Source organism: Trichoderma camerunense (genome assembly GCF_050948025.1).
Source record: "Trichoderma camerunense strain CBS 138272 chromosome Unknown V8C40scaffold_4, whole genome shotgun sequence".
Taxonomy (NCBI): domain Eukaryota; kingdom Fungi; phylum Ascomycota; class Sordariomycetes; order Hypocreales; family Hypocreaceae; genus Trichoderma; species Trichoderma camerunense.
Window position 1 is genome coordinate 1,280,715 of NW_028145366.1, and position 25,357 is coordinate 1,306,071.

The window sequence follows — 25,357 nt, forward strand, 5'->3', positions numbered from 1 at the left end:
ATTTACTATATTTAATACATCTACTACATCTACTATATCTAATACATCTACTACATCTACTATATTTACTACATTTACTATATCTACTATATCTACTATATCTACTATATTTACTACATTTACTATATTTACTACATTTACTATATCTATTACATCTACTACATCTACTATATTTACTATATCTACTACATTTACTATATTTACTACATCTATTACATCTACTACATCTACTACATCTACTATATCTACTACATCTACTATATCTACTACATCTACTATAGATATAAGGCATAATGCAAGCAGGAAAGCCCGCTACATCAATCAAGAAAGACGAAGGTTTAGTATTGTTGCAATGGAATTCGTCTTCTCCAATTATGCACACGGAGCTTTCGAATCTTCAACAAAAACGCCGGCTAGTCTCGACGGCAACGAACCTGACTGGGAAGATCTCGATACTTCCTAGAGAATTCGCGAGAGTCTGGTCCAAATGTAGAAATGCCATATGGTGGAAATGAAAGAGCAATCCAACAAACTGACAAAAGCCGAATAAAGAGCTGACAACTGTCAAAGAAGTGTCAAGCATGTGCCAAGGCCGGCGTCCTGAGACGAGACTCATTCAGCATCAAGAGTGTCTACGCCGTACGGATTCAAGAAAGTCACAGAAAGCCACCGATAATGGAATTTTTTGTTGTGAGGGACGGGGAGAAGTATTTCATTGAATAGAAATCGATGGAGCTCTCATTACAGAAAGCGCAAGCAAGGATTCGTGAAGCGCACGAGAAGGGTGAAATAGGCCCTGAGTGCGACTCATTCATCGACCTATCTGAGAAATGGTGGTCAGCATTTGTTACCTCATCCCCTTACGGAGCACTCAGTCCTACCGCAAATAGACAGTATGTCGCAGCTGGTGTCAATTCCAAGGTCAGATCAAATAACGACGACGACCTTCATTCAGCCTGATGACAACTGCGCACGCCCGTACAAAAGCGACAAGTGGGATGACATTTAATCCGCGACAGTTGGCTCAAGGGATCTGGCTGGTAAAAGTATAGGCTGCTTTATTTTTTCCGTGGCAGAGAATTCCAGCATCTCACTCGGATATTTGAGCCGGCGTTGGCCGGGCCAAAAGCTCTGCGACGCAAGGCCAAATCGCATAATCTGGAGCCGTGGTACTCACAATACCAGCGTTGACGTGGTTAGAAGCCCTGCGACGCAAGGCCAAGTCTCACAGTTCAGAGCCGTGGTACTCACAATACCGGCGTTGACGGGGCCAAAAACTCTTCGACGCAAGGCCAAACATCAAACAGTCGAGACACAAGTTTCGCTCAATGGAAAACCCTCCGTGGCATAGCAAACTGATATGCTGTGCTACCTAGGTGCGCTCTTGCTCCATATTTCTCTAAGCGCTGGGTGTCGTGGGCAAAGAAATCGGCCTCTGCAACCACCACGTGGTGTTGCCTTGGAACCTGATCGAATCTACCAAGATTGATCAGAGCCAATGCAGAGACGTGTAAGTAACAGGCAGATATAGTAAATAGACACTGTATGATTGAGAGCTACCCCTCAATCATTTCTTTTCGTGTATTAATGTAACTATACGCTTTATGGCTGCATCTACAGCCTCATACCATGTAAACTGCATTTGAGAGGCCCTTGGAAAGAAGTGTTTGTCCAGCTTGCGGGCCTCCAGTAATGAGATCCCGCGCATTTTCTCATAGCAGATGTTGAGAAGCTTATAGACTTGTTCAATAAGTCTTTGTTTATTTATATTCCTACTATCCATCTAGGTACAGCATCTATAAGACCATTTGGGGCTATCTCTTCATACCACAAAAGCCAAATGACTCAAATATGCCATGATCACCGCAACTTAAGCGTAATTGAGTTCTTTCCAGACAGTAAGATGACTCATTGCCTTGAATGCGTTGACTGTATAATAAGTGAATAGTCGTGGTAGAGCATCATCGCCATCACCGACGAAGTTTGTTTTAGCTCTTTGTCTCATTACGAGTTATGCCGATGTATCGTAGGCAGAAATCGAGTTTCATTTACACACCTATTGAAGTTTATTCACGTACTCGGCCAGCTGGATTCAATCGAAGCAGCTTAGCACTACCGCAACATTGCTGTGTCTCCCGTTTGATGTCTCTCGAGCGTTGATAAGGATCTAGCAGCTCTAGAGTACATGCGACTTGTAATTAACCCTCAAGTAGATGTAACCAAGTATTTAACCTCGCCTTGCCCTCTACATATTATGAGGTATTAAGCAGGATTATGCGCGTCATTTTGCATCATACCCAATGAAATATAACTGATTGGGTAACGCGACTAATGATTTGTCTTCGTGATGCAAGGTACAAGGCTTGAGAGTCGCACGTGAGGAATCTGTCGAATCGCAAGTAAGGGTTGACTTCCAAGACCCATCCGCGCCACATTGATACCATTTTTACATCGTATATTTCGTCTACCAAGCTATCTTAACGAAGATGTGATGTGCTGAACTTCATCCTGGTTTGAGCCTGTGTGATTCTACTGGTAGATGGCTGACTGTTCTGTTGCAGGCCTTTGACTGGCTATCACCGCCACTCTTTCAATCTTGCCTTTGCAGTATGACATATTCACCTTGATTGAATGAGATTTTCAAGTCAGAATTTCACTGTGGCTGGACCTCTATTAATTTGAAAATATGCTTTATCCAAATGGCGATCCCTTGGCCTCTGTCTCACTTTATCCTCGAACAAGGCATCTGACTGGGTGCCACATTTTAATCTTTTCCACCATGTCGGCTCCCTTAACAGCGGACCGGTTCATATGGGGCCGTCTCTCCCTCCCTGGAGATCATCTTCAATAGGTAGCATTATGCTCCCACTTTTAGCCGGCGGGAGATCTATGCTTTAGTGCTTTGCTTTCTAGATCATCGGGTGCATTTAATCGCAAAGGATACCAGTCGCTTCGCATTCTAGCACAGTATCAACACCTATGGAACAATAAAGACCATCTTCGATATCTGAAAGACAGTTCTTCATCAATATGAGTCAAATATGACGCGGCTTACGCTTTGTAAGATACGCAGAGATATCTCTCGGCGCTGAAGAATGACCGACAGCATGTCTTCGATATCGTCATGTCGCGCGAATCAAAACTGAAAATCGCTACAGGTGTTTGCCAGCTTTTCACAGCGCTTACATCCCCACTGCACAGCCGTGCTCGTGCAAAGCTGAATATCAGAGTACTGTATGCAGCGTGGCGAGCTGAGTCCCTCGAATGCTACACATCAGGCTAAGGTAGGGCTTTGTCTTACGTTACAAGGTGTGATTGGCACGTTAATCTGGCATCTAGACAAGACCCTGCACAGAATTGCAACACAATCTGGTCGGGCAAAGGGCTCCGAATAGCGTCATTGGTGTGTGCCTTGCTGTCGGATACACCGAGGCTACTGATCATGCATTTGCGATAGCCCTCAAGCTATGCAAAAATGCTTCGCTTCGCACAGTCAACTATTGGTAGTGGCAGTGATGCTCCGCCGTATTGTCCAACAGATAGCCTGTTATGTCGCAGGCCAATCAACAGAGCTAAGGATGCATAGTCTCGAAAACATTTCCATCGAACCCACACGATAGCCGGAGGGAGTTGTGGATCTCACCGCTACCAAATGCTGCAGCGTCCGAAATTTACTCTCTTTTCGGATATGCTCAGCTTCTCTCCAGCAAGGCTGCCACACAGGTTTGCTAACATATATCCAATAAAGAGTGATTAACGTCATCTGATCCGGAATGTGAATGACATCTTTACTGATGTCCCATCACGATGGGTCATCTCCCATCGACCTGTTTTTGTGGGCACGTCTGTGAATGCGGCCCACGCTGAAGCACTGGCCAGGACCAAATAGAATCGTGAAACCTGTGAATGAGCTCTAATAGGTAGCCTTAGTATTATTGTTTTTATTGTCAGTCGTTAGTCCCTATTGAATACACGCCGAGATCTATGATGAACTCGGGAAATCGTCATGGCTGCCTCCAGACTCAATATCATATAAAACAACCATGGCATTCCCGCTAGCAAAGACTTATTCAAACCAAACGACAATTTATTCAACCAGACAAATAAACCATGGCGCCCAGCAGATACGACCTTGGAGCTAATGAGCTCGCCTCTATGTTGAGTGGTAGCACTCTTCCCATTCCCAACCTGAAAGTCCCCCTGGCGAATTTCCCCAAGGGTGTAAACAAGTATATGCATGAGATTCGACAATGGGTGGATAGACTTGTCGACGAGTTAGTCTTTTTACTCGGTAGAAAATTATTTTTGCTGACAAGAAGCATAGGAACATTCATGATAGAAGAAAACGCGCTGGTGTCAAGCGTTGTGATTTTGGATATCTCGCAGCTTGGTAAAAAGTGCTCGCATCAACGTTCCTTGAATTCAACTAACCACCCTCGGGTAGTTGCTTCCCTTATTCAGAATGGGAAGAGCTGAAGGCCTCGGCAGCGTTTTTTGTCTGGGTATTCACATGGGACGATATTATTGACAATGGAGAAGACGATACTGGCATCATCTCAAATGCAGACTTAGCTCGGATATTTTGCGAACAATCACTGGATCACATCAAACTCCAATTGGAACTGGATGATTCTCACCAAAAGGCAGCCTCGACCCAGCCTCTACCCAGCATGACCATGTTTGACCATGTGGCTAAACCGTTAACAGCGGTATGGAACCACAGTTCGTATTCCCTTTTGCATCGCAGTGTACCAATTTTGGCTTCAATGCATACTAATGAGAAACGTATAGCACGAAAACAGCGATTATACAATGAAATTGAACACTATGTGAACTGCTGCTTGGTTGAGCATATTCAACAAGAGGATGATTTGATCCCTACACAAGAAGAATTTACAATGATGCGCTTCGGCACGTCAGGCATCACCCCCGGGATTGCTATCTGCGAGTAGGTACTAGTCTCTTGTTGGGTTGTTGAGGTGGTCAATACTAACATATATCAGGTTCACTAGGAATGTGTCCTTGCCAGATGAGATTGTTGAATCCGCCCCCATGAAAGTCATTTGGAAAGAAATCACCAGACTTTGCATGATGTAAGAGATGATAGAGTCATATAAGATTCTGTTTGTATGTTAATTTAAAAAACAGGATCAACGATATCTACTCCTGCCAGAAGGAACTGGTAAGTACATACACTTCAGCTTCAAACAGAGAATGAGCAGTAGGCATCTAACGAAGATTCCTCATTAGAGAAGCGGCGTCATTCAAAACATAATTCCCGTCATAGCCTATGCTAGCGGAACAGACGATATCGGCACAGTCACCCAAGAATTCATGCACATATTTCAGACTTCGGTGAACACCTTCGAAGAGGCCTTCCAGGTTCTCAAGGCGCTTGCATCCCCCGACACGAAGCTATCAGAGGATATACAGAAATACATCGAGAACTGCCAGACTATTACAACGGGATTGCTTGACTGGATGTTGTCATCAGAGCGATATGGTGTCACCAAGCATTTACAAGCTGATGGGTCGGCATTGGTGCCCCTCACTTTTGAAAATCCGCAGAGTCCGAAGTTGGCAGTGGTTGAGGCTTAGAGAGATGGTTTATGTTCTTTAACATGTGTATGGCATTTCAGAAGGAGTTTCATAGCGGTATTTGGCGTTTTAAGGTTTATTTGATATAGATGTTGGATCCATCTTACAACGAAGTAAAATCAGACCTCTTATTTTTGGTTGGCAAGATTTGATTTTAAATCCTCCGTCCCATTTATCGTACAATTGTGTCAAGACCTGTATTTTTCTCCAGCTTTATATATTCGAAGATCCTTGATCTTCTCTAAGATTCTGTTACAATCCTGCTACCCTGTACACGGCCAACTCTACATTGCGGTTTTGAAAGCCTACTGTACATCAGAAAAGTCGGTCATAATAGCATCTGCATCTTATTCATAGTTACAGTCAATGTAAGTGCTGAAGAGGGGCAGTAACTATGAGGGTAACTGTATATGCCGAATACAAGCGATTAGTAGTAGATGGTATATATAAGGGCCCTATGTCCGACTTGAGTCTAGTAAGGAATTAAGCCAATCAAGCCAATTGAACATATTGAATCTACATTTCAACAGTAATGATAGTGCTGTTCAATATCTGGGCTATGGGGAGGTCGCTCGATATGTCGGACTCTACTATACTTGGCTCTGAGGCTCCTCAATACGAGTTTGGAGTCTTCAAGACTCAAGATGGAGGGTTGTGGGGTGCTAAAGTGCATAGCATGCAATACTTAATCTCCAGCATGAGTTCTGTGAGATCCAATTTAGCTCTGCATCTGTCGGAGTGCAGCTACCAATTTTCTTTTTTTTATCATTGCTGGCCGCGTTAACAATTCCTCATCAACTAACTACTAACTCAAAGAAGAGAGGGAAGTAAAACAACGGATCAGACACATGGGGATTGGAATTAACATCAAGCGATATAAGGCTGTTGGTTAATCATCGCAATGATCGACAAGTAATCTACGAGCATATGCTTTTCCCCAAGGCCCCAGGGATCTCGAAACACCCATTGATTGAGTTTTTACTCCGGTATTGTCCATAACCCCCGCCAGTGTCCGACCAGGCATGCAAGCAAAAAAGGTTCCTTGCCTGTTGAAGAGCTAATGGACCCCACGCTGACTCTTTTCTACCCACTTCCGTTTACGAATCTGACTCGGTTAAATCCACGTTCCCGCGTGTCAGCACTGAGTCTCGGTGATTACAGCGGGCTGTTTTGCCCGCAAATATCAGATGTTTCTCAGGCCTTTTTTCCCCCAACGGTAAAACACTTCACTTGTGAACAATGTCCGAGGCACGAGCATAAGCTCTGAGAATGCCAACACCGACAAGCCTTCCCTGACACTCCCTTTCATAGAGATCTGCAGGTGGCTGTGTTCCAATGTCTTCCAGAGCCTCCTGAAAAGTAGATTACTGATCCAAAAGAAGCAGCATGCAGGAGTTGGGCCTGGTCGGCTTGCCCATATTACCCTGTAATGTCTCCGATACATGGGTGCGCTCCGTGATGAGCTACTACGTTTTAACAGTAGTAGGCTTTCAACGGTTCGGGCAAGGGGCTATAACTGCCGCTCGTTAAGGAGCATATACCCAGGCGGTCACGCAGATCGACCTCGTTGTTCCTGGTACAGTTGACCTGCCTTCGTTTGGTTGACAAAAGTACTGCAATATCTCTGTCGTTTTGAAAGCAATGAACCGGTAAACTATTTCCATATGGAGGTAGAAGAAATGTTGGCAAGTCGGACGCAATCTGGCTATTGCTAAGACTGGAACATACCGACGGCTAAACGGCAACGGCGTCTTAATTTCGTAGCGCAAGCCACATGGCGCCGCCTTATTTTACGTACCGAAAAAAGCTGCCTTAAAAAGCATTCGTTCTTGGCTGCTAGAACTGAGGGAGGTTTTGGATCAATCATGAAGCGATGTATACCGCTTGTCCGATTATGCTGTCTCATCAAATGTTGTGTGTAACTTTTTGATGCTGTAAATTCTCATGTGGATGTCAGCAAGTCGACGAGATCTCTCCCCCGATCGTCACAATCTGATAAAATGGCACAATATATCTACGCGAGGGTTTGGAGCAAATTTATTGAAGTTTAACAAGGTGTCCCTCTCAATGTTTTCACATCCCGGTATCGCCTTTTGCCGTCTTATTAGACAAAGATAACATTGCTTTTTAGTCTATAGTATGGTAGAAAGAAGTCAAATTACCGCCCGTTTAGCTCCGCATCCAGGCTTTGGAGCTGGTTGGTACATTAAATCGCAAACATCCAACAATGCCGAAAAAGGCCAGATATATCCCATCGTATTCCCGTTTTTTTAAGACATTCCAAACTGGGCATCAACATCGACAGAAGTACCAAGTTTGAGACGCTGGTTTAATCGAACTGGCGCCAGGCCTGCTGGTTGCCTCGTGAATCTCCTTCTCGAGCTTCGCTAGTCACCGTAAAGACCTCAGTCTTCACAATTCGTGCTTCCTCGCTATCCCGTGAAGAATCATCTCTGTCCATGACGGTTTGGTCCAGTACACTGTCTCCTTGGAACCTGTTTTTGCTTCCTTGGGTTCGTCTTCCAGTTCCCCATTGCTTGCTATTCTGATCTTCGAGTTGGTACGAAGGTGTGAATTGGTTCTGGCCGCTGGAAGCATCTGCGCTACTACCGAACATGCCGAGACGTTGGAAGAGCGGACGAAGTGCTGGAAGGGACCCGGCAACTAAACCCATGTTATACTCAATGGCCATCCAGTACAAAGACGATGCACCCTCAACTGTGACAAAAACTGATTAGCTGGATCTCTATTTCTTTGAGAGTCATAAGGGTAAAACATACAAGTGGTATCAGTACTTCCTGTCTTGTAAAAGTTCAAGCTCTTGAATCTGATTGCGGGTGCGATACAGGCGACAACGCCGCTTCCAAAGACCGCCAACAGCGCAAGACTTTTCCTGCTGTTCAGCTGCACGCTCATCAGAGCAGGGAACGGCAATAAGAACATGATGATATCGCAGCAGAAGATGAGAACTGCCTGGTACATGAAAATGGCATAAGACGTCATTGCTGGGAAGCAGAACTTGGCGCGATCGGGCGACATGAGAAAGACGATGTCATATGTGTACTTGGGCGGGTTGCATTGGAACGCAGCGAGGAAAGTTCCGGAAATAGTAAAGAGCGTGAAGAAGATCAGGAGTCCCATAGTGGTGTATTGAACGTATGCTGTGGGAAAGGCTCAATGTTAATGCACCAAAATCTGGAAAATCGATGCCTAGGAGTTAAACTTACGGACAGGGAAGACTCGTCGAAGAAAGAGTAGAATACTCGATTTGACGGCAAAGGATATCGATAAGTAAAGACAAATGCAAACGTAGTATAACTGGTTGACCAAACAGCGGTTAGTTACCTTTTGCCTGTGGCGAGATGGAAGGGATACCAGACGACGTACCATGAACCAGTGCTTAAGTTCGTCTGCCGTGACATGTTGAATATGTTTTCCAGCGCCATAGTATACCACTGCCAATCCAATCCCGTTGAATGTCGTAACGAATATCTAGCCGCAAATACTATGTTAGGATGAGGGACACACGTATACCATAATTGAGCTGAATCAACTCACCAGTCCAACCAAGCATGCCCAGTCATCAATACCAAAAGAGTTCAACATAAACTTGCGAATGTAGAGTTTCGTACTGCAAACAATAATTGCAAAGGCACCTGTGCCAATGATGGTACCGTACGAGACAGCAATCTCGTACTTCTCATCCGGCAACAGTGTCATGTCTACAGGTGCGGAGGTCGCCATTTCGGAGTCTTGATGGAGCCCGAAGCACACTTTGAGAATCGCCCAAACAACGCATGATTCCGGTATCTTGGGACGGCATTGTTAGCTATATATGATGGTCATAGCAACGGCGAAGCCGCAGTCGACCAGCTCCCTGTGCCGAAACAGGAATGCTCCTACGACAATGACAAGGTACCCCGTAACAGTACGGAGGAGAGAAGGGAAAATCTTTCTGTTCCTTGCATGGATTCAATCCTGGAAGGCCTGCCAATTTGTTACAAGTCCGTGAGGCGTACATGCGTCTTCACAGCAGCTAAGGCAGCCCCAACAGCTAGACTCGCCACCCGCTTTTAGCAGCGAACTGCAGATATCGGAGACAAGCTAAATTCGGTCCCTGGAGAATTGACAACTGTCTACCTTGTTCACCCTGGACATTTCCCCCATAGCCATGTATCGCACGTGTATCTGAAGGACCCGTTTCCTCCATGCGCTTAAATTTCCATTGGCCCAGGGGACCCTTGCAGGCGTAGCTCTGACAATCGTTCCCAAGAGAGAACGTAGGCGCAGGCAATTCAACATCCGTCTTTCCGCATGATATGACCTGTAAGAATTCGATTGCCAGCGCCCATAGTCTTCTCTGCTAGCTGGAGATGATTCAATTTTATATGGGGAGATCCATCATCTCGGGCAGCGTAGACAGGACAGCGTAGACAGGCTAAAATGTCCAAGGTAGGGGTATGAGACGACCAGGCGACGGGGAAGACGGCACCACCCTAGTTGCAAAAGAAATACGGCCGCGCATCAAATCGTCTAATGCTATCTAACTGGTATTAATACTCACTGTGTGTACTTCGTACTCGGGGGCTTATTAAAGACACACGTTGCTGTTACGAGACTTAAATCTCGCAGTCACTTTCACGCTTGTTTTTTACGCCCGCTGAACCCCATATTGATGAACCTGAACGTTCACGGCATTGGAAGACACACACTAAAATCCTTTCGGCTTGTTTTCTGATACCATGGCAGACTCCAATTCGTCGCGATTCACGGTAATCATTGCCGGCGGCAGTCTTGTCGGTTTGACAACGGCGGTGACGCTGGAAAAGGCTGGGATCGACTATGTCCTGTTAGAGAAGCGAGAGATCGCTCCTCATCTGGGTGCCTCTGTCTCAATTCATCCGCATACCCAGCGGGTTATGGAGCAGCTTGGCATTTGGCCCGAGATCCAGGCTGGCGTTGTGCCGTTAGAAACTCGACAACATTATGATGAGAATGGTAACATGTTTGAAGACTCCGCCATCCTGCAAGAGATTTCCAAGATGTAAGTGTGAAATAAAATTGCGAATCCTACGAAGCCGGAGTGTTTCGTTTTCTTTTCTTTTTCCTTTTCCCCTGAAAATGCTACGCTATGCCTGCAAGGAATAAGCGAAGGTGACAACCCGACTGATTACCATCCCGTTCCTGACAGGACCCTCCATCGATGGACTACTTTTATGGAGCGAAGGTTTATGCTTAGCTGCATCTATAACCAGATTGCAGACAAGTCTAGAATCCGAGCTCACACTGGCGTGGCTTCCTTCACTGAGACGGAGGATGGTGTTGAGGTAGTTACGGATAAAGGTGAAACCATCAAGGGAGACATCCTCCTCGGTGCCGATGGCATCCACAGCACTATTCGAAACCTGATGGCTGATAAGATTGCTCCTACTGATCCCGCTGCATCAAAAGAGATGCAAAGTGGCTTCATAAGCAACTACCATTGCATCTTTGCAACCTCCAAGAACTCTAAAGAGTCAGCTGACGGCAAGCAATTCTTGCCGGAGCGAGCCGTCCACAATGTTTACTATCCGGGCTTCTCCGGTGTCATTGCTGCTGGTGTCCCTGGTCTTGTCTTTTGGTTCCTTTTTGTGAAGAGCGATCGTACAACACAGACTCCCAATACACCGCGCTTCACAGAAGAAGAGACCGAGGCCACAATCGCCAAGTACGGAGACTATGCCGTGGGCCCTGGCTATACCTTCAAAGACTTGTGGGAAAGCAGGGTCAGGGCGAACATGCTGCCCCTTGAAGAGGGAGTCTTGAAGCCAAAGTGGAATACCGGTGGTAGAGTTGCATTGATGGGCGACGCGGTTCACAAAGCGACCATCAACCCTGGACTAGGAGGCAACTTGGCCATCGAGGGTGTTGTCCACTTAATGAACGAATTGATACCCTTGGTGCGACGATGCGAAGCAGATGGTGGGAGAAAGCCGACAAAGAGCGAGATCACTGCTGCTTTGGATGCTTATGAGGCGAAGCAACGACCCCATGCCAACACCATTGTCACCATGTCTGGATATGTCACACGGTATGAAGCCATGGAGACATGGTGGTTGAGGCTCTTGCGCCGTGTGTCTCCTTGGGTCAGCGATAAGACCAAGGCTGGTGGATTTGTTGGATACATAAATGAAGGACCATGGCTGAACTTTTTGCCCAACCCAGATGAGCAGAAGGTGGATGAGAAGCAGTAGCGCGGAGTTCAACGGTCTTTAGGTGTTTCTTGCATCATCTTGAGGGGGCATTGGTTACTGTATATCACAACTGCCGGACAGGGCTTTTCTAAACTTGTAATTCTTATTAATATACTTACGTACTTGGAATGAAGCTCTACATGAAGTCTTGCAGATGCACTGTATCATTCCCCACGTCCGCCCGCAGAGAGCCATCTCACTCCAAGCTGTCTTTTACCCCTGCATCAGCATGGCACTGAAACATACTTACCACATCAAGTAGAGTCTTGCTCTGCGAATCCGCGGTCTCGGAACCGTCTTCCAAACCGCCGATCACGAAGCGGCCGAAACCTGCCTTAGATGAGTAACAAACAGAGAGCACAGCATTTACTAACATGGGAAGCGCAGGGCTTACCCCAGGCACCGCGCATTGATCCCTGAGAGCTGGGCAGAGCATTGGGAAGTGATCTGCAGGCGCCGTGTGGAAATGAGAGTCTTCTAAACTACCAAGTAGACTGCGGAGTACGGATTGCAGGTAGTCAGAAATGATAGCCAAAGAGGATAGAGGCAGCTTGTTCCGCCAGTTCAACGTCGGTTTCCGATAGGGCGCAATGGGATATTGTATCTGGCTACCAAAAGGTTCCAGGATATCGCGAAAATCCGGCATACCTGTTCCGTAGTTGTGCGATAGTGGGATGATTTCCTTCGTAGGATAGCCGTACACTAAATTACAAGCCGACGGCCTAAAAATAACAATTCGGAACAGTTATTCCTTAGTTCATCTAGCTGTCCTACTCCGTGTTCCCCTAGATACGTGTAATTATCACCTCCCTTATACTGGTAGCTTGCTCTCACTTCATGGGCTAAGTCTTATATAATCACTTCGCACCGGTAGCTATACGGGCGTTTCCTGCACCTAGCCCAACGTTCGGCCCTGAGTCATGTGCTTCACAAGCCGTGAGCCGCACCCTGCAAGTTAAATCTCAGTAGTCCGGAGTAGAATTCGCGGAATACGACCCCTACCGCCGTTTTACTGTATTTGCCCGCGAAATGCCGCGAAATAGCGGCCCGACGACCGGGTTGGCACCCCCAAACCAGCAGACAGCCATCCATGAAGTACGAGTATAATGCGGGAGTATAGCATATTAACATCAATTACAAGAGGGTCATTATGTCAAACCCCGCATATCCTTTCATCATTCAGCAACTTATCCACGAGATTGGGCAAGGATCCTCGATGAATCCTCGATGAATCCAGCCAAGGACCAAAGGCGACCAAAGCGCGTAGCCAGAACTCCCCTATTTGCGGCAGATATGCTCCGCGTGAAAGCTCGGCGCCCTTGCTAGCGCTATGTCCGGTACAGCGAGAGTCCAGGATTTCAAGGTGAGAGTTCACATTACAGGGGGCCCTTGTTAGCTATGGTACAGGGATTACTACTGCCGTCTTCCATTCTTTGAGCATATCCCAGTGATAGCATTTGCGGCTGACTACAGGGTGCTACTGCCTCTCCAGGAACGGTGCCATACTAATGAGTGCAGAGCAGAACACGTACTCGTATACGAGTATGCCGATTTAAGGTCTCATCAACTTCCAGGCAACTGAACTTTTCTTCTTCTTACATTTTGACTCTCGCCTATCGTGGGCATGTACTTCTAAGAGGATCTCACAAATACGAACTCGATATGACATATGGTGATTCATACGTCGTATGTAACGGATATATGATCTTCTATGCAGGAGGCAGAGCGGTATCTTCACATCAAGTATTGCCTGAGGCTGCAAATCGTTTTCATTTAGCACCAATCTCGTTTCTTCATCGCACTCACTCTTCACATAAGCCCCTTTCATCAACAGTTTTCGCTTGAAGACTGAATGCAGCCTACCGAAGCTAAACGAATGGCAAGCCCTGTTGACAGCCATGGATAAATTTGGCGAAGACGCCCGGCTCAAGCGAGTAGCCGATCATACGGGGTATCCGGCTATTCTCACCGCTATCCTCCGTATTCCTATTTAATTTCTAGAAGGGGGAGACAAGAAGGCTAATGGGAGCTCATTGGGATCTACTTACTCCTACGCTATACCTTAACAGCTTCAACATATTAAGAGTGATTGGTCATCCCCTTTTCCTGTATCACATGTCCCTCCTGTGACCTCGGAACTCCAAGAGCGTCTGTGTGATATCCCTGCAGGCTCTCGAACGAGGCTGTGCAATCGGGTGAACCTTTCCTCTCATTTATTAGCATCGCGCTCAACACCAGAACATTGACTAGTTTGTGCTACAGTTTTCTGGCTCAAAGGTTCTGGCCACTTTAGAAGAAAGGTATCGGCATAGACAAAGTGCCAATACATGAACCCAAAAAGTGCTAAAGACATATCTCTTTTGTCTCATTCGTCAGTCGATAGATTGCAACAAAAACAATCGCACCCTTTTGGACGAAAATTTCGTAGGGAGAGCTGTCCGAAACATCACTCAGCTTTATCCACTCTCCATTGTCACTATGATGTATATTTAGTCATAAACACCACGGAATTGCCCAGAACTCGAGTTTTGATTCTCAACATTAAACACAATGCCCCAACGATAATCTATAGAGTCTATGGAGAAGACGAAGAAAAAGACACAGATAAACTCCAATTGCGTAAAAGATTGAACATAAATATCAAAACTACTAAAGCAAGTAAATGAGCGAATGATATTTAAACAAACATTGTCCATGCCTTCTCTTCATAAATCCTTATTCCCTGTTTACACACTCTAACAATCTGTTAAATCAACTTCACTGCAAACCTTCTACCTGTTTCTTTTTTAGCTCGAAATTGTTTAAAGACCATTGAAAATGTTTATTCAATCTCCATCCCATGGATCGTGCAACGTAGAAAGGCAACTTTTTGTGCGGATGAGGTTCGTGGAACAGAATCGTCTGTTGCCCATCATCATTTACCCTGTTAAACTGCCAAATTGATCCCTGCAACTTTTGTGCAGAGAATCCTGTAGAGACCATGGCGTGGATAAAATCGTTCCATGGAACCTCCCCCGGTGAAGAAGTCACATCTGGATTGTAGAAGAGAACACGGAAAACTTTCAGTGCTCGTGTGTCCACAAGCATGACGAGGGTCGTTTCAGATATAACCTCTTTAGAAGGATTTGCATCTTTTGGCATCACAGCTTTTTGAGCTTGTCCTTTCGTCTTGACCTTGACTTGAACGCATTGACGGCCATCTTGCTTCAACTTTTTAAGACTGTCACTCTGGTCATCACAAGGCGCAAAGGGAGGCCTGTAGATCTCAGACTCTTCCTGACTTGCATTTCTTTGTCTGACAGCCCTCGGTATTATGGATTGTTCTTCCTCGATCCAATCTGGCGTCCGTCGAAGATTCTCTTGAACGTTTATTATGTACTGCCCGAGCAGCGATTCGCGGAAGTTTTCAATTGCGGCAAACATGGCTGAATCGGCTGCGTTCCAGAACTTATCCAAGTCCCCTTCAGCCTTCTGCATCGCCTGCACGTTTTCTTTCGTCCGGCGTTTGTCCCAAGGATATACCAATTTCTTGGTGGCAGTATCCGCCAATCCGACGATGTCATCATAAAGATGACCCTCTAATTGGAGGAGAGAATAAATGTGATCCATATCTTTGGTCAGCTGATGAATACATTTGTTCTCTTTTTCTTCATCGCAGCGCTTGTAGCTTCTTGTCCGTCGCAGATACATGTCGACTTGCTCCATACACTGCGCAAGGATTGCTAGCTCGTCTATAATCTCTCCTGTAAGAGAAGACGTGAGCTCCCATGCCTCTGGTTCATTGTTTCGAAGAGTCTCTATCTCATCCATGATCAGAGGTAAGATCAAATGAACCGCATTGGCAAGGCTGGGTAACTTTGGATCAAATTCAGTTACACACTGAAGCAGCCATACCAGGTGGCGGCGAACTGAACTCGATTTATAATTTACTAGGTCGGATCGGAAAGAAGATAGGCTTGGACGGCCATCAGTAAAATGCCGGAACCATTCGGGAGAATTCTGGACGACTGCTCTGAGAGCCGATCGCCTAATATTCACCGTCTCCCAAAGGCGCATCTGATACTTGTATAGTGCCGACAAAATCTCGTCGGGCACATCTTTGAACGGCAGGACGTCTGCTTCATATTTGGCGTGCAACTTTTCCAGTTGTTGAACTTGCTCATACAAGTCTGCAAAGAACTCAAAGTCGGCGTAGAGCTTTGAAATGAGAAACTGTAGACCGTTGGTAAAATCATGTCCTGCGCACGGCCGAAAGTAAGAACCCTTATTCCCTTCCGAGTCCTTCGGTGAATGGTCTTTCATCACCTGCATGGCAATAGCAAAGCAAATCGGATCTTCACGCAAGTTTGAGACACGATCCTTTAGTTCTGCTACTTTGGCACCAAGCAGTAATCCGATTTGCTTGAAGTTGGGTCTTGCCGGGACTTTGTAAGGGGCCTCTGCTGCCATTATAGCGGGATCATATATATCGCTGCTATTCAACAGCTTTGGTGTGTCGGCTATTATTGGGAATTTATCTGAGATCAGAGTATCCCCCGGAATGTCGTGCAATATTTTCTTGCAGCAATTCACCAGAAACTCCATGAGCCTGTCTTGTGCCTCTAGGATGAGGATGCCGTAGTAGGGGCTGATCCGCTTCTCGTCAAGGCATAAAATCTCCCCTTCCGAATATGTCGATATATCGACAAGCTTTCCATAGTCTTCAATGTTCTCCGAATCTAAGAGGGTCATGCGATATCCTGGCAGAGGAACTGATTTCAAGACTCCCATCTCCAACCCGAATTTCATCGCAGCCAAATCGCCGTCCACAAAATTGGAGGGGGTGTAAAATGCGCGAGAATTGATCAACAGGAGCAAAGAATCTCGCGCAGTTAGATCTTGCTCATTGATATAGGGCCACATGTACCAGTCTCTGTATTTTTTATTCCGCTTCTGAGCTCCTGCGCAGCGAAAGGCATAGAACTCAGGACGATGCTTCTCTGGCATATTAGCCCATAGCTCATGCAAAACCTTTTGTTTTTGGCTTGGGCGTTTCTTGCTCCAACGAGCTTGTATAGTTGGCTGGTGACGGAGTAATATTTCGTGCAGAGCTTCATAGTTAATGACAATGCGATGTGCTCGCTCCTCTATTTCACGGCGGATCTCAGAGGAGTCGGTGGACGGATCGCTTGAATGTCGACGTTCTGGGCTAACCAAGGTACCGTGAATATATCGCTGGACGTAATCCTTGGATTTCTGGCATTTTATGTTCCACTCAGCCTCTCGGGCCTCTTTAGAAGCCTCATCCATCTTGGTGATGTCATATTCCGGTACATTTGGAGAAAACTCTGAGTCGCTAGATTCTTTGGTCTCAATTCCAAGAACTTCATTATCATATCTCTTGGCTAGATCTTCGGTTTCCGATTCATATCCAGCAGTCTTCTCCTTCACAATCCGTTTCTTCTGACGAGGACCAGATCTACAGCAGTCATGCTGGCATGAGTTGTGACCTTTTTTGCGGTAGCGAAGGCCTTTGCGTTGACGGATACGCAATGCTTCAGACTTGCATCGCTGCATCTTGATTTATGCTAAGAATGGCACGAGGGGAGCTGGGAAAAGAAATTGGGACAAATGACGAGATGGTAAATACTAGTGAGCGAGGAAGACACAAAGAGATGCAAAAACAAACAGTATCGCCGGGGGATTGTCAAGTGTATATAAACATGAAGAGAGTCCCTGGATCGAGCAGAATATGAAAAGTGCAGGGCGAGAGTAGGCAGCTTGTTTTCCAATGATCTTTGCGCCACTGAGCTGCGGCTGAACTCGAAATTCGAAGCGAGAATATGAAAATATTGGATACGAGCAAACCGGTGAAGCCATGGCTTCGCATAATGGTATGACTGGCGCTTCTCTGACCGTATGCAATATGTAAATGGAACAAGATTCTATTGGATGCCTTATTTATTTGCTTTTTCTGGCTCGCATTAGTTGCAATAGCAACGCCAAATCAGGGACCGCGATCAACTAGGCACCTCTTCCCAGTGCATACACATGCTGCATCACTGCGTCGTATGTCTTTTACTCTTGTAAAGAGCATCACGAGACTTGTATGCCGTTGTTTCTGCTCTTGATAATATTGGCAATGGTATAAAAGAGCAATGATAAATCACGGTATGTACAATTCTATAGGAACAATAGGCTCTCCATATTGCCTAGGCGTATCCATGTTGTCCATCAATCGCCGATTTGATCGTCCAATACAACTCCTCCAATCTCTTACTGCAAGCCACAAATTCATCACACCGCATTTATGACGCTCACCGGTAGAGGATAGGCATCAGTTTTGCGTACGTGTACTCATTAATAGTAAACAGCTGCGCTGTCTAGCACCGGGGTAGTCAATTGATGCTCTGTTTTTGGAATGGTGAAACTCGCGTATACTGCAGCAAACCATCTCTGATCACCGCCTCCAGCAAATACGTTCAGCCCAGTTGAGATGTCATTCCATTGGCAAGCTACGTGGGCTTGGCAATTTATATAAAGAGGGGTTATAGCCAATCATCAACAGCTAGAATACCGTGGTTACATCAATATACAGATCCCCAGGCCGGGATTTGTGTCTGGAACTCTCTGTGCATGGTCTTATGAGTAGAATCCTGGCTTTAACCATTGTAGGTTACAAGTCCTCCTCTTGTAAAGCACGGATATGGCAATGGTCTTTCTTTTTTGGGCCGTTTGGTTATCTGGTCCAAGGTATCTCATTTTCCGAATCAAGGTTTCTCATTTCATATCCCTTCTCAAGTGTTTCAGCCTCTTTCAGCCGCACACACGAATCCATGTAGCTTGTATGTACATAGCAAGGGAAAAGGAACACTGTAAATTATACTGAGTTCACAGGGCACTCTCTAACTAACTAACAAACTGGATAAAAAATAAATGCCACAACCATTGTGATCTACTTAGGCGACGATGCTGCCCCGCAAAGATTGCTCTTATGTTTACGGAGCCTTGCGGCCAGCTTTACCTGCATACTATCATGCAGCACCATAATTCCTCCAATGAGGATCTACGTATAATAATCTATATAAATAAGACACGATTGGTCAACCAAAGAGCCCAATCGCGTTCTCTTTTGTTTTACTGGCTGCCGAGCTCATTTACAACCTTTGTCTCAGCAATGCAGAGAAATGAGAGGAATATAATGGGCTTCTCAATCTCGCTAAGCTTTCTCATTTAAAAAACTTACATAAGTATAAGATGAAAGTCAAATATCTCAGTAGAGTGGTCGTTAGAATTGGATTGGTACGGGTCATGTATATGCTGGTCATATGAACCGAGAGTGCCACATGAGAACCAACAATGTACTGGCAAAGAGGTGGCGAGGAGGTAAAACTAAACTTGACAGGTCTCCACGACCATTTTCCATATCAGATTAGCGCATATGCTAAGAGGCTAAGGACAATAGTAGCAGTAATAACTCCATCGAGGACCGGGGTGCCGTTGCCTCAATTCGATGGTTTTGGTTTCCACCATTAACCACTTCCCATCATGCTGTAAAATGCCGTGCTGATCAAGTGAGTAACTGATATATACTACTTTAAAGACAGAAGAAGAGTGTCGTTCATTCGAGCTTGATATCCTGCGATCAGTAATCTAAGTCTCCCGTTAGTTCCGGTCTTTTATTGTGAGGTTGTGGGTCCATTACCGCTATCAAGAGACAGTGATATTCTGTTCAGTATCAATAATCGGCGTTGAGGTGCTGATCAATCCAGATTGATATATATATATATATATAAGATATGAATAGATGATCTCGGAACTATTTCTTTGCTTTCCTACTTTCCGGAAGAGACTTTTCCGTATACCACCAACTAGAACTAAAAGTCACGAAACTTAGACCATACCGCCAGTATCAGCAAACAACATATCAAAATGTCGACCTATGCAACTGCAAAAGATGAATTTGTGAATGTTTATGGCATAAAGTTTGCTTATAGACGACTGGGCTTAGTAGAAGGGGTCCCTCTCGTTTTGATCATGCACTATAGGTAACTCAATTCGCAAGAAAAACATGGAAATCTCAATTACTAATGTACTCAAGGGGCACCATGGATCACTGGGATCCAGCTCTCATCGATCCTTTGGCGGCAAAGCGGCCTGTGATTCTTATCGATCCCGCGAACTCTGGAAGATCTGAAGGGCATTTCCCATCAACTGTAGCTGAGCTTGCACAGTACTTTATTAACATCATAAACGCATTAGGCCTGAAGCAGGTGGATGTTATGGGATTCTCCGGAGGTGGATTTAATGCCCAGATGATTGCTCTTAATGCGCCTAACCTTGTTCGCCATCTCATTCTTTCGGCTACAACACCAAGCATCGGCGAAGGCGTCCAGCTTGGCAACCCTGCCGTACTGCAAAAGCTTCAAGAAGCTGTTACTGTTAATGAGCATAAGGATGCATTTATCTCAACCTTCTTCACCAGTTCTGCTCAAGGCCAAGCCGCTGGCCATGCGGCATGGGAGAGAATCACGACCGGACGTCAAAATCGTAGTGACTACGCGAGCCGTGAGTCTGCCGATGAGCAAAGCGCCGCATACTTTAATTTTATCGATCTCAATAAAGCAAGTGACGGATCGTATGATCGGTTCCATGAGCTCCAGATGCCGGTCCTCATCGCCACTGGTAAGTAAACTACCAATGGCCAACTCTATAAGCGCTAATTAAAGGCAAAGGCTCTGATGATGCTATAATACCGACTAAAAACAGCATCCTCATGTGGGAGAAACTGAGCCATCCTAATGCTGCGTTGCATATATTCCCGGACGCAGGACATGGGTTCCTCTATCAGTATGCTGATCCGTATGCAGCATTGATCAACGATTTCCTTGATCGTCAGCAGTAATTCTGGATGCGAAATGTTTCCTTCTTAGCATGAAGATCATCATATCTACACATGGCGATTCAATCCTAGGGGAATCAGACCTGGTTCCACGTAGACGCATAGTTGAATTGACAATACATGGAAGCCAATGTTCCGATCTTTAGTGATGACCTAACTATTGAAATGCAAAAAGGCCGAAAGCTAGAGGGCTGTTGAGGTTTATATTTCATCACTAACTATTTCTACGAGTGCTGTAGTAAGCACTACCAGGGGTGTTCAATTGTAAACTGAAGTTGTGTGATGCTATTAAAACAATACGTAGACAAAATGATGACCTCTGGAGTTTTCTGTCGTTAGAGCGAGAAGTCCAAATTCTTGAAAGATAGTTAACACGGTTCTCTCCATTTTAAACCCAATACGAAATACAATCTCCTGTCTAAATTTTCCATGTCCCTTTCTTTTTGCTCATGGGAATCCACGACAAGCACATGAAAGCCGCTCCCAAGATCAAGCCTCCAGCAGAATACCCAATACCACCCAGCCAGCGCGTGCGTGTAAAATCTCCAAATATGGCACCTGCTATAGGCGTGCCGACAAGAATTGCTATTCCAAAGAAAATAAATGACATTCCCAAACGCGTTCCCATTCGCGACATATCGGGAGATCCGACCATGACGACGACTGGTGTTCCCACAACAGTGGCGCCTGAAGTAATTCCATAGAGAAGCGTGAACACGACGATACCGCCCAAGTTCTTAAGCCCCATCCAACCGAATGCCAGAATTGCAGAGGCAAAAGTAGAAAAGATTGTAACGTTCAGCACTCCATACTTGTCGCTGAGGTACATGGGTAGCAAACGACCAATCACGCTTCCAGCGTTCAGCAATGTGACTGTATACGGTGCAAACTCCAATGTCGACAAATGGTTGAGCTCATCAAACACTTGGATGTAGAAAAAAGCAGTGTAGAGGACCAGGAAGGTCAGAAAAGTACCAATGATGAAGGGTACAAAGGCCATATCCCTGAAAGCTGAGGTGTCGACAAGAGAACGAATTTTTCCCGATGCGGGTAACCGAGGCCGCATAAAGACGGCGGGTATAACAGAGAGCCCTAAAATGATAAATGCAATGACACGAGTAGTCCATCCAAAGCCAATTTTCGGAAGTAGATGGCTGAAAATAATAGGGAAGATGATTCCTCCAACAGGAGACCCGGTCCCGGCGACGCCCATTGCAAAAGCTCGTCTTTTCGCAAAGTATTGCGACTGAATGGCCGTGGCGGGCAAAAATGTCAGGCCCATTCCGATGCCAACGCAGACTCCCTGGGCAAGCAACACTTGCCAGTAAGTTGAGCAGAGAGATGTCATAAACATTCCGAAGCAAATGAGCAGCAGCCCTCCAATCATAGTTGGCGTGAAATAACCAGCGTCAAAGAGAGGTCCTGAAACGAGGCCTCCAAGGAATAGAAGGCATGCTTGTAGAGAGCCAATCCAGGAGATCGTAGATGCTGACTCGGATGTGAGCATTACCGTCTGATAATATGTTTGGTATGCTCCAAAGGTGTTTACAAGGCCCCAGGAGGCTGCTAGTACCACCCATCCTCCCAAAACTTGAAGCCATGCGTTGAGTCCGCCATCCGGGACAGGACTGCTTGGAGAAGCGGCAGGTGGTGGTGTTGGAGGTGAATCATCGGGAGAAGACGTATCTGACTGCGAGCCCTGCTTCAGTTCAATTTCGGCATTGTCGTCCGAAATGTATTTGGAAGCCACCTCGCTATCTTTGTCCATTTTGTCGAATTGCTGAACAGAAATAACGTAGAAGATGAACCGCTGGCGCTTGGCCGTGCAGGAGGTTTCCGATGGCTGCGTTCCTGATGGCTTGATACTCGAAGTTGGGGGTCGTTAATCATATGGCTTCAATAACATGCTGATTACTGCTCAATAACGCGTCACAGTTTATATCGTTACTGCTAATTAGGGCTCACAAGGTAGTGTCGAGGCATGACCTTGGTATATCGGACAGGAGAGAATAGAAGCTCCGTCGCCGTTGATCTCATTAGATTTGTAAGCTAGACACAACTACATGCCTCGTAGACGTATTAGACACGATACAAAAGGGATACAAGAGTGGAAAGGGCTCCAACTTCAACCTTATGTGCTGTTGGTGGGGGACTGACCAGTCTCTAAAGTGGTGATAGAATCCACCAATGTCCATTTAAGGAAATTCCACTATTGCGGTAGATTAGTGAACGGATCCATCTCTCCCGTAAGCTTCTGCGCCAAAGACTTTTAGCCTTTACGCGGATACTCGTATCTAACCCTATCCAGGAAACATTACAAAGAATAGAGATGCTAAATGCATGCAATGATGAAAGTACGAGTAACACTTTAAAGAGTTTTATTGTCGCCCTTGTTTGTGTTTCATCTGGGCTTAGGTGTTGATCATCTGTAGAGTCTCAGGCTGTTGAAACTCCAACTGCTTGCCGGCGAATGATGGAGCGTCAGCTAGAAATCAAGTATGTCTTTGTATTGCTTCCAGGGAGCCTAATTCTGAACAGGGCTAAAGTCGAACTTGAGGCTACCTGAATGGGAAAATGCAACCTACTGAAAGGAGGTGTCCACAATCTACCTGTATATTGTCGAGCGACGCCGTAACGAGGGAGGCTTGCTGATAAATCAACATCCGTCAGAGAACTATTTTATTCTTTGAGAGATATGCGCAACAGTTCACAGCTAATAGGTAATCAATTTGCTTGGAAATCCAACATGGGGTTTGCTACGGATCTTGACCAATGAGATTATTTCTGTTCATAACTGCAATGCGTTTCGTTTTTGCAATAAGGGGCTGCCTGAAAATGTTTGATGGAGCAATTGCCCAATCCGTGTCGTTAGCTGAGCCGTTCTCAACTGTTTAGTATATGTTTTGATGAGGACCAAACTGGGTAAAATAGACAATTGACCATACCTTGCTACCCATCCTTCTTTGGAGTGCTATATAGGCTGCTTCTTTCAGGTTGAATAAATAATCAACATTATTAAAGTAGTTGTTGGTATAGAATTCGGAAACATATTGGAATGGAGAAAACTATTCACGATTATCGAACTGGTAGAGGATATAAAAAGATATGGACAATCCCAATAAGCCAGATTTAATCTACATCAATCGCACTTGCATATACGATTATCCATTGTTTTAAATTACCAAATAGGACCCATAATGAGCTCCTTCAAGAACATCGCAATTGCTGGTGCAACAGGCTACCTCGGGCCAGCAGTTGTCAAAGCCGTTAAAGAAGCCGGATTCAATGTTACGGTGCTTCTACGAGAATCGAATTCATCCAAAATTGAGTTTGATGGCGTCAAAATTGCGAAAATCGACTACGGATCAATTGATTCCCTGGTGGATGCTCTCAAGGGCCAAGACGCGGTTGTATCGGCCATGAACCACTTGTACTATGACGAACAAAAGGCACTTGTTAAAGCCGCAGTCAAAGCTGGTGTCAAGAGGTTTCTTCCTTCGGAATACGGTCTTGACGTGAGCATTCCGTCAGTTCGAACCGTTCCTTACTTGCGCGCGAAAGGTCTTGTTCAGGATCTGCTCAAAGAATTGGGCATGGCGTATACAATCTTATATACTGGACCGTTCCTTGAATGGGGCCTTGATAACTTCTTTGTCGATTGGGAAACCGCCACGGCAAATGTATGGAATGGGGGAGATATTTCTGTCGGTATCTCCACTCTGGCAGACACTGGTCGAGCTGTCGTCGGCGTCTTGCTCAATCCCAAAGAGACGGAAAACAAAGCCTTTTACACAACCACTGGCATGGCAACCCAGAATGAAATCTTGTCCGCTGTACAAGAAGGCCGCCCTGACTTGAAGCTCTCTATAATTCACCAAGACAGCAAGAGCTCACTTGCTGCTGCATATGAAGCTGCCAAGGCCGGCAGAGGTATGGAGTTTGAGGTTGCACGAGACTTCCTTGGTTCTACTATTTTTGGGCTCGAGATCGAAGCGGGCGTCCCATATGGTAGAGATAACGATTTGCTCGGGATCACGATGGTGACTCCAGAGGAATTTAGGCAGCTGGTTATCAACCATGTTAAGAAATAGATGTGCAAGCATGTATACGGCTACCCGCTATCAAGAAATGTACATAGCGTAGCCAGAAGAATAAACAATATTTTCGTGTGTATATTGCCGACTCAGCGACATTAAGTCTTGATAAAGTCTACTAATGAGAAGATGAATGATATTGTTCTTGTAGAAAATAGCGGTGAGAATACCACTATGAATGGAATGATACAATTCCTAGTACGTTTCACCGGCCGGAAATTCGTAGAAAGTGTATATACAGAATATAATTTGCTGTCTGGAAAGCGTTATTCTCCCATGGACCAACGATCTAAATGCCATTTCAAGAGACTACATAGGCTCTAGTGAGGTAAATTCAAGTCTATAATCTAGGTCTCATAATCTCACTACTAAGTAAAACTAGTCTAAGAGCCTCATTTCTTTGTGTCTGTAGTCCATTTCCAGCCATTATAGCCGCGATTCGAATTGAAATTGCGATGTAAATGAAGGGTTTACGGGGGTCAGTTTTGTCTAATATATTTTTTACAGCTTATATTAGTGGATACTTGGAAACCCAGCGAATTACGGCAAAT

The 25,357-nt window shown here is 45.5% G+C and overlaps 8 protein-coding genes across 8 annotated transcripts; 4 read left to right on the forward strand and 4 right to left on the reverse strand.

The window, feature by feature from the left end:
- Positions 1-4,110: 4,110 nt before the first annotated feature.
- On the forward strand, positions 4,111-5,598 carry V8C40DRAFT_273394 (terpene synthase family protein; the record flags this gene model as incomplete). The annotated part of the gene is made up of 7 exons (XM_083220477.1): positions 4,111-4,274; positions 4,325-4,390; positions 4,445-4,722; positions 4,792-4,948; positions 5,004-5,093; positions 5,149-5,182; positions 5,251-5,598. 7 exons carry the CDS (start codon positions 4,111-4,113, stop codon positions 5,596-5,598), a joined length of 1,137 nt encoding a protein of 378 aa, XP_083076340.1.
- A 2,045-nt stretch (positions 5,599-7,643) lies between these two features.
- V8C40DRAFT_237616 (uncharacterized protein) lies at positions 7,644-9,666 on the reverse strand. The gene is made up of 5 exons (XM_083214278.1): positions 9,157-9,666; positions 8,986-9,090; positions 8,826-8,916; positions 8,379-8,759; positions 7,644-8,316 (listed from the first exon to the last, which is right to left on the reverse strand). The coding sequence occupies exons 1-5, from the start codon at positions 9,340-9,342 to the stop codon at positions 7,928-7,930; spliced, it is 1,152 nt and encodes a 383-aa protein (XP_083076341.1). The 5' UTR covers positions 9,343-9,666; the 3' UTR covers positions 7,644-7,927.
- A 490-nt stretch (positions 9,667-10,156) lies between these two features.
- Positions 10,157-11,951, forward strand: V8C40DRAFT_237618 (FAD-dependent oxidoreductase). The gene is made up of 2 exons (XM_083214279.1): positions 10,157-10,642; positions 10,790-11,951. The coding sequence occupies exons 1-2, from the start codon at positions 10,341-10,343 to the stop codon at positions 11,829-11,831; spliced, it is 1,344 nt and encodes a 447-aa protein (XP_083076342.1). The 5' UTR covers positions 10,157-10,340; the 3' UTR covers positions 11,832-11,951.
- Positions 11,928-12,737, reverse strand: V8C40DRAFT_237619 (uncharacterized protein). The gene has a single exon (XM_083214280.1). The coding sequence runs from the start codon at positions 12,475-12,477 to the stop codon at positions 12,028-12,030; it is 450 nt and encodes a 149-aa protein (XP_083076343.1). The 5' UTR covers positions 12,478-12,737; the 3' UTR covers positions 11,928-12,027.
- A 1,851-nt stretch (positions 12,738-14,588) lies between these two features.
- Positions 14,589-16,817, reverse strand: V8C40DRAFT_273397 (uncharacterized protein; the record flags this gene model as incomplete). Its single annotated transcript, XM_083220478.1, has 1 exon — positions 14,589-16,817. The coding sequence occupies one exon, from the start codon at positions 16,815-16,817 to the stop codon at positions 14,589-14,591; it is 2,229 nt and encodes a 742-aa protein (XP_083076344.1).
- A 2,925-nt stretch (positions 16,818-19,742) lies between these two features.
- Positions 19,743-20,715, forward strand: V8C40DRAFT_263259 (alpha/beta fold hydrolase; the record flags this gene model as incomplete). The annotated part of the gene is made up of 3 exons (XM_083219444.1): positions 19,743-19,858; positions 19,912-20,495; positions 20,546-20,715. 3 exons carry the CDS (start codon positions 19,743-19,745, stop codon positions 20,713-20,715), a joined length of 870 nt encoding a protein of 289 aa, XP_083076345.1.
- Positions 20,716-21,130: 415 nt separating this feature from the next.
- Positions 21,131-22,480, reverse strand: V8C40DRAFT_285432 (major facilitator superfamily domain-containing protein; the record flags this gene model as incomplete). The annotated part of the gene is made up of 2 exons (XM_083222365.1): positions 21,131-22,414; positions 22,463-22,480. 2 exons carry the CDS (start codon positions 22,478-22,480, stop codon positions 21,131-21,133), a joined length of 1,302 nt encoding a protein of 433 aa, XP_083076346.1.
- A 1,429-nt stretch (positions 22,481-23,909) lies between these two features.
- V8C40DRAFT_263261 (aromatic alcohol reductase) lies at positions 23,910-24,803 on the forward strand (the record flags this gene model as incomplete). The annotated part of the gene is made up of 1 exon (XM_083219445.1): positions 23,910-24,803. One exon carries the CDS (start codon positions 23,910-23,912, stop codon positions 24,801-24,803), a length of 894 nt encoding a protein of 297 aa, XP_083076347.1.
- Between the last annotated feature and the right edge of the window lie 554 nt (positions 24,804-25,357).

Bases quoted from the DNA above. Each gene is read 5' to 3' on its own strand.
- V8C40DRAFT_237616 (XM_083214278.1), bottom strand. From the start codon at position 9,342: ATGGCGACCTCCGCACCTGTAGACATGACACTGTTGCCGGATGAGAAG. The intron at 8,760-8,825 runs GTAAGTTTAACT...CCTTTCCCACAG, and splicing joins TCGACGAGTCTTCCCTGTCC to CATACGTTCAATACACCACT. The intron at 8,317-8,378 runs GTATGTTTTACC...TTTTTGTCACAG, and splicing joins AGGAAGTACTGATACCACTT to TTGAGGGTGCATCGTCTTTG.
- V8C40DRAFT_237618 (XM_083214279.1), top strand. From the start codon at position 10,341: ATGGCAGACTCCAATTCGTCGCGATTCACGGTAATCATTGCCGGCGGC. The intron at 10,643-10,789 runs GTAAGTGTGAAA...CGTTCCTGACAG, and splicing joins CTGCAAGAGATTTCCAAGAT to GACCCTCCATCGATGGACTA.
- V8C40DRAFT_237619 (XM_083214280.1), bottom strand. From the start codon at position 12,477: ATGCCGGATTTTCGCGATATCCTGGAACCTTTTGGTAGCCAGATACAA.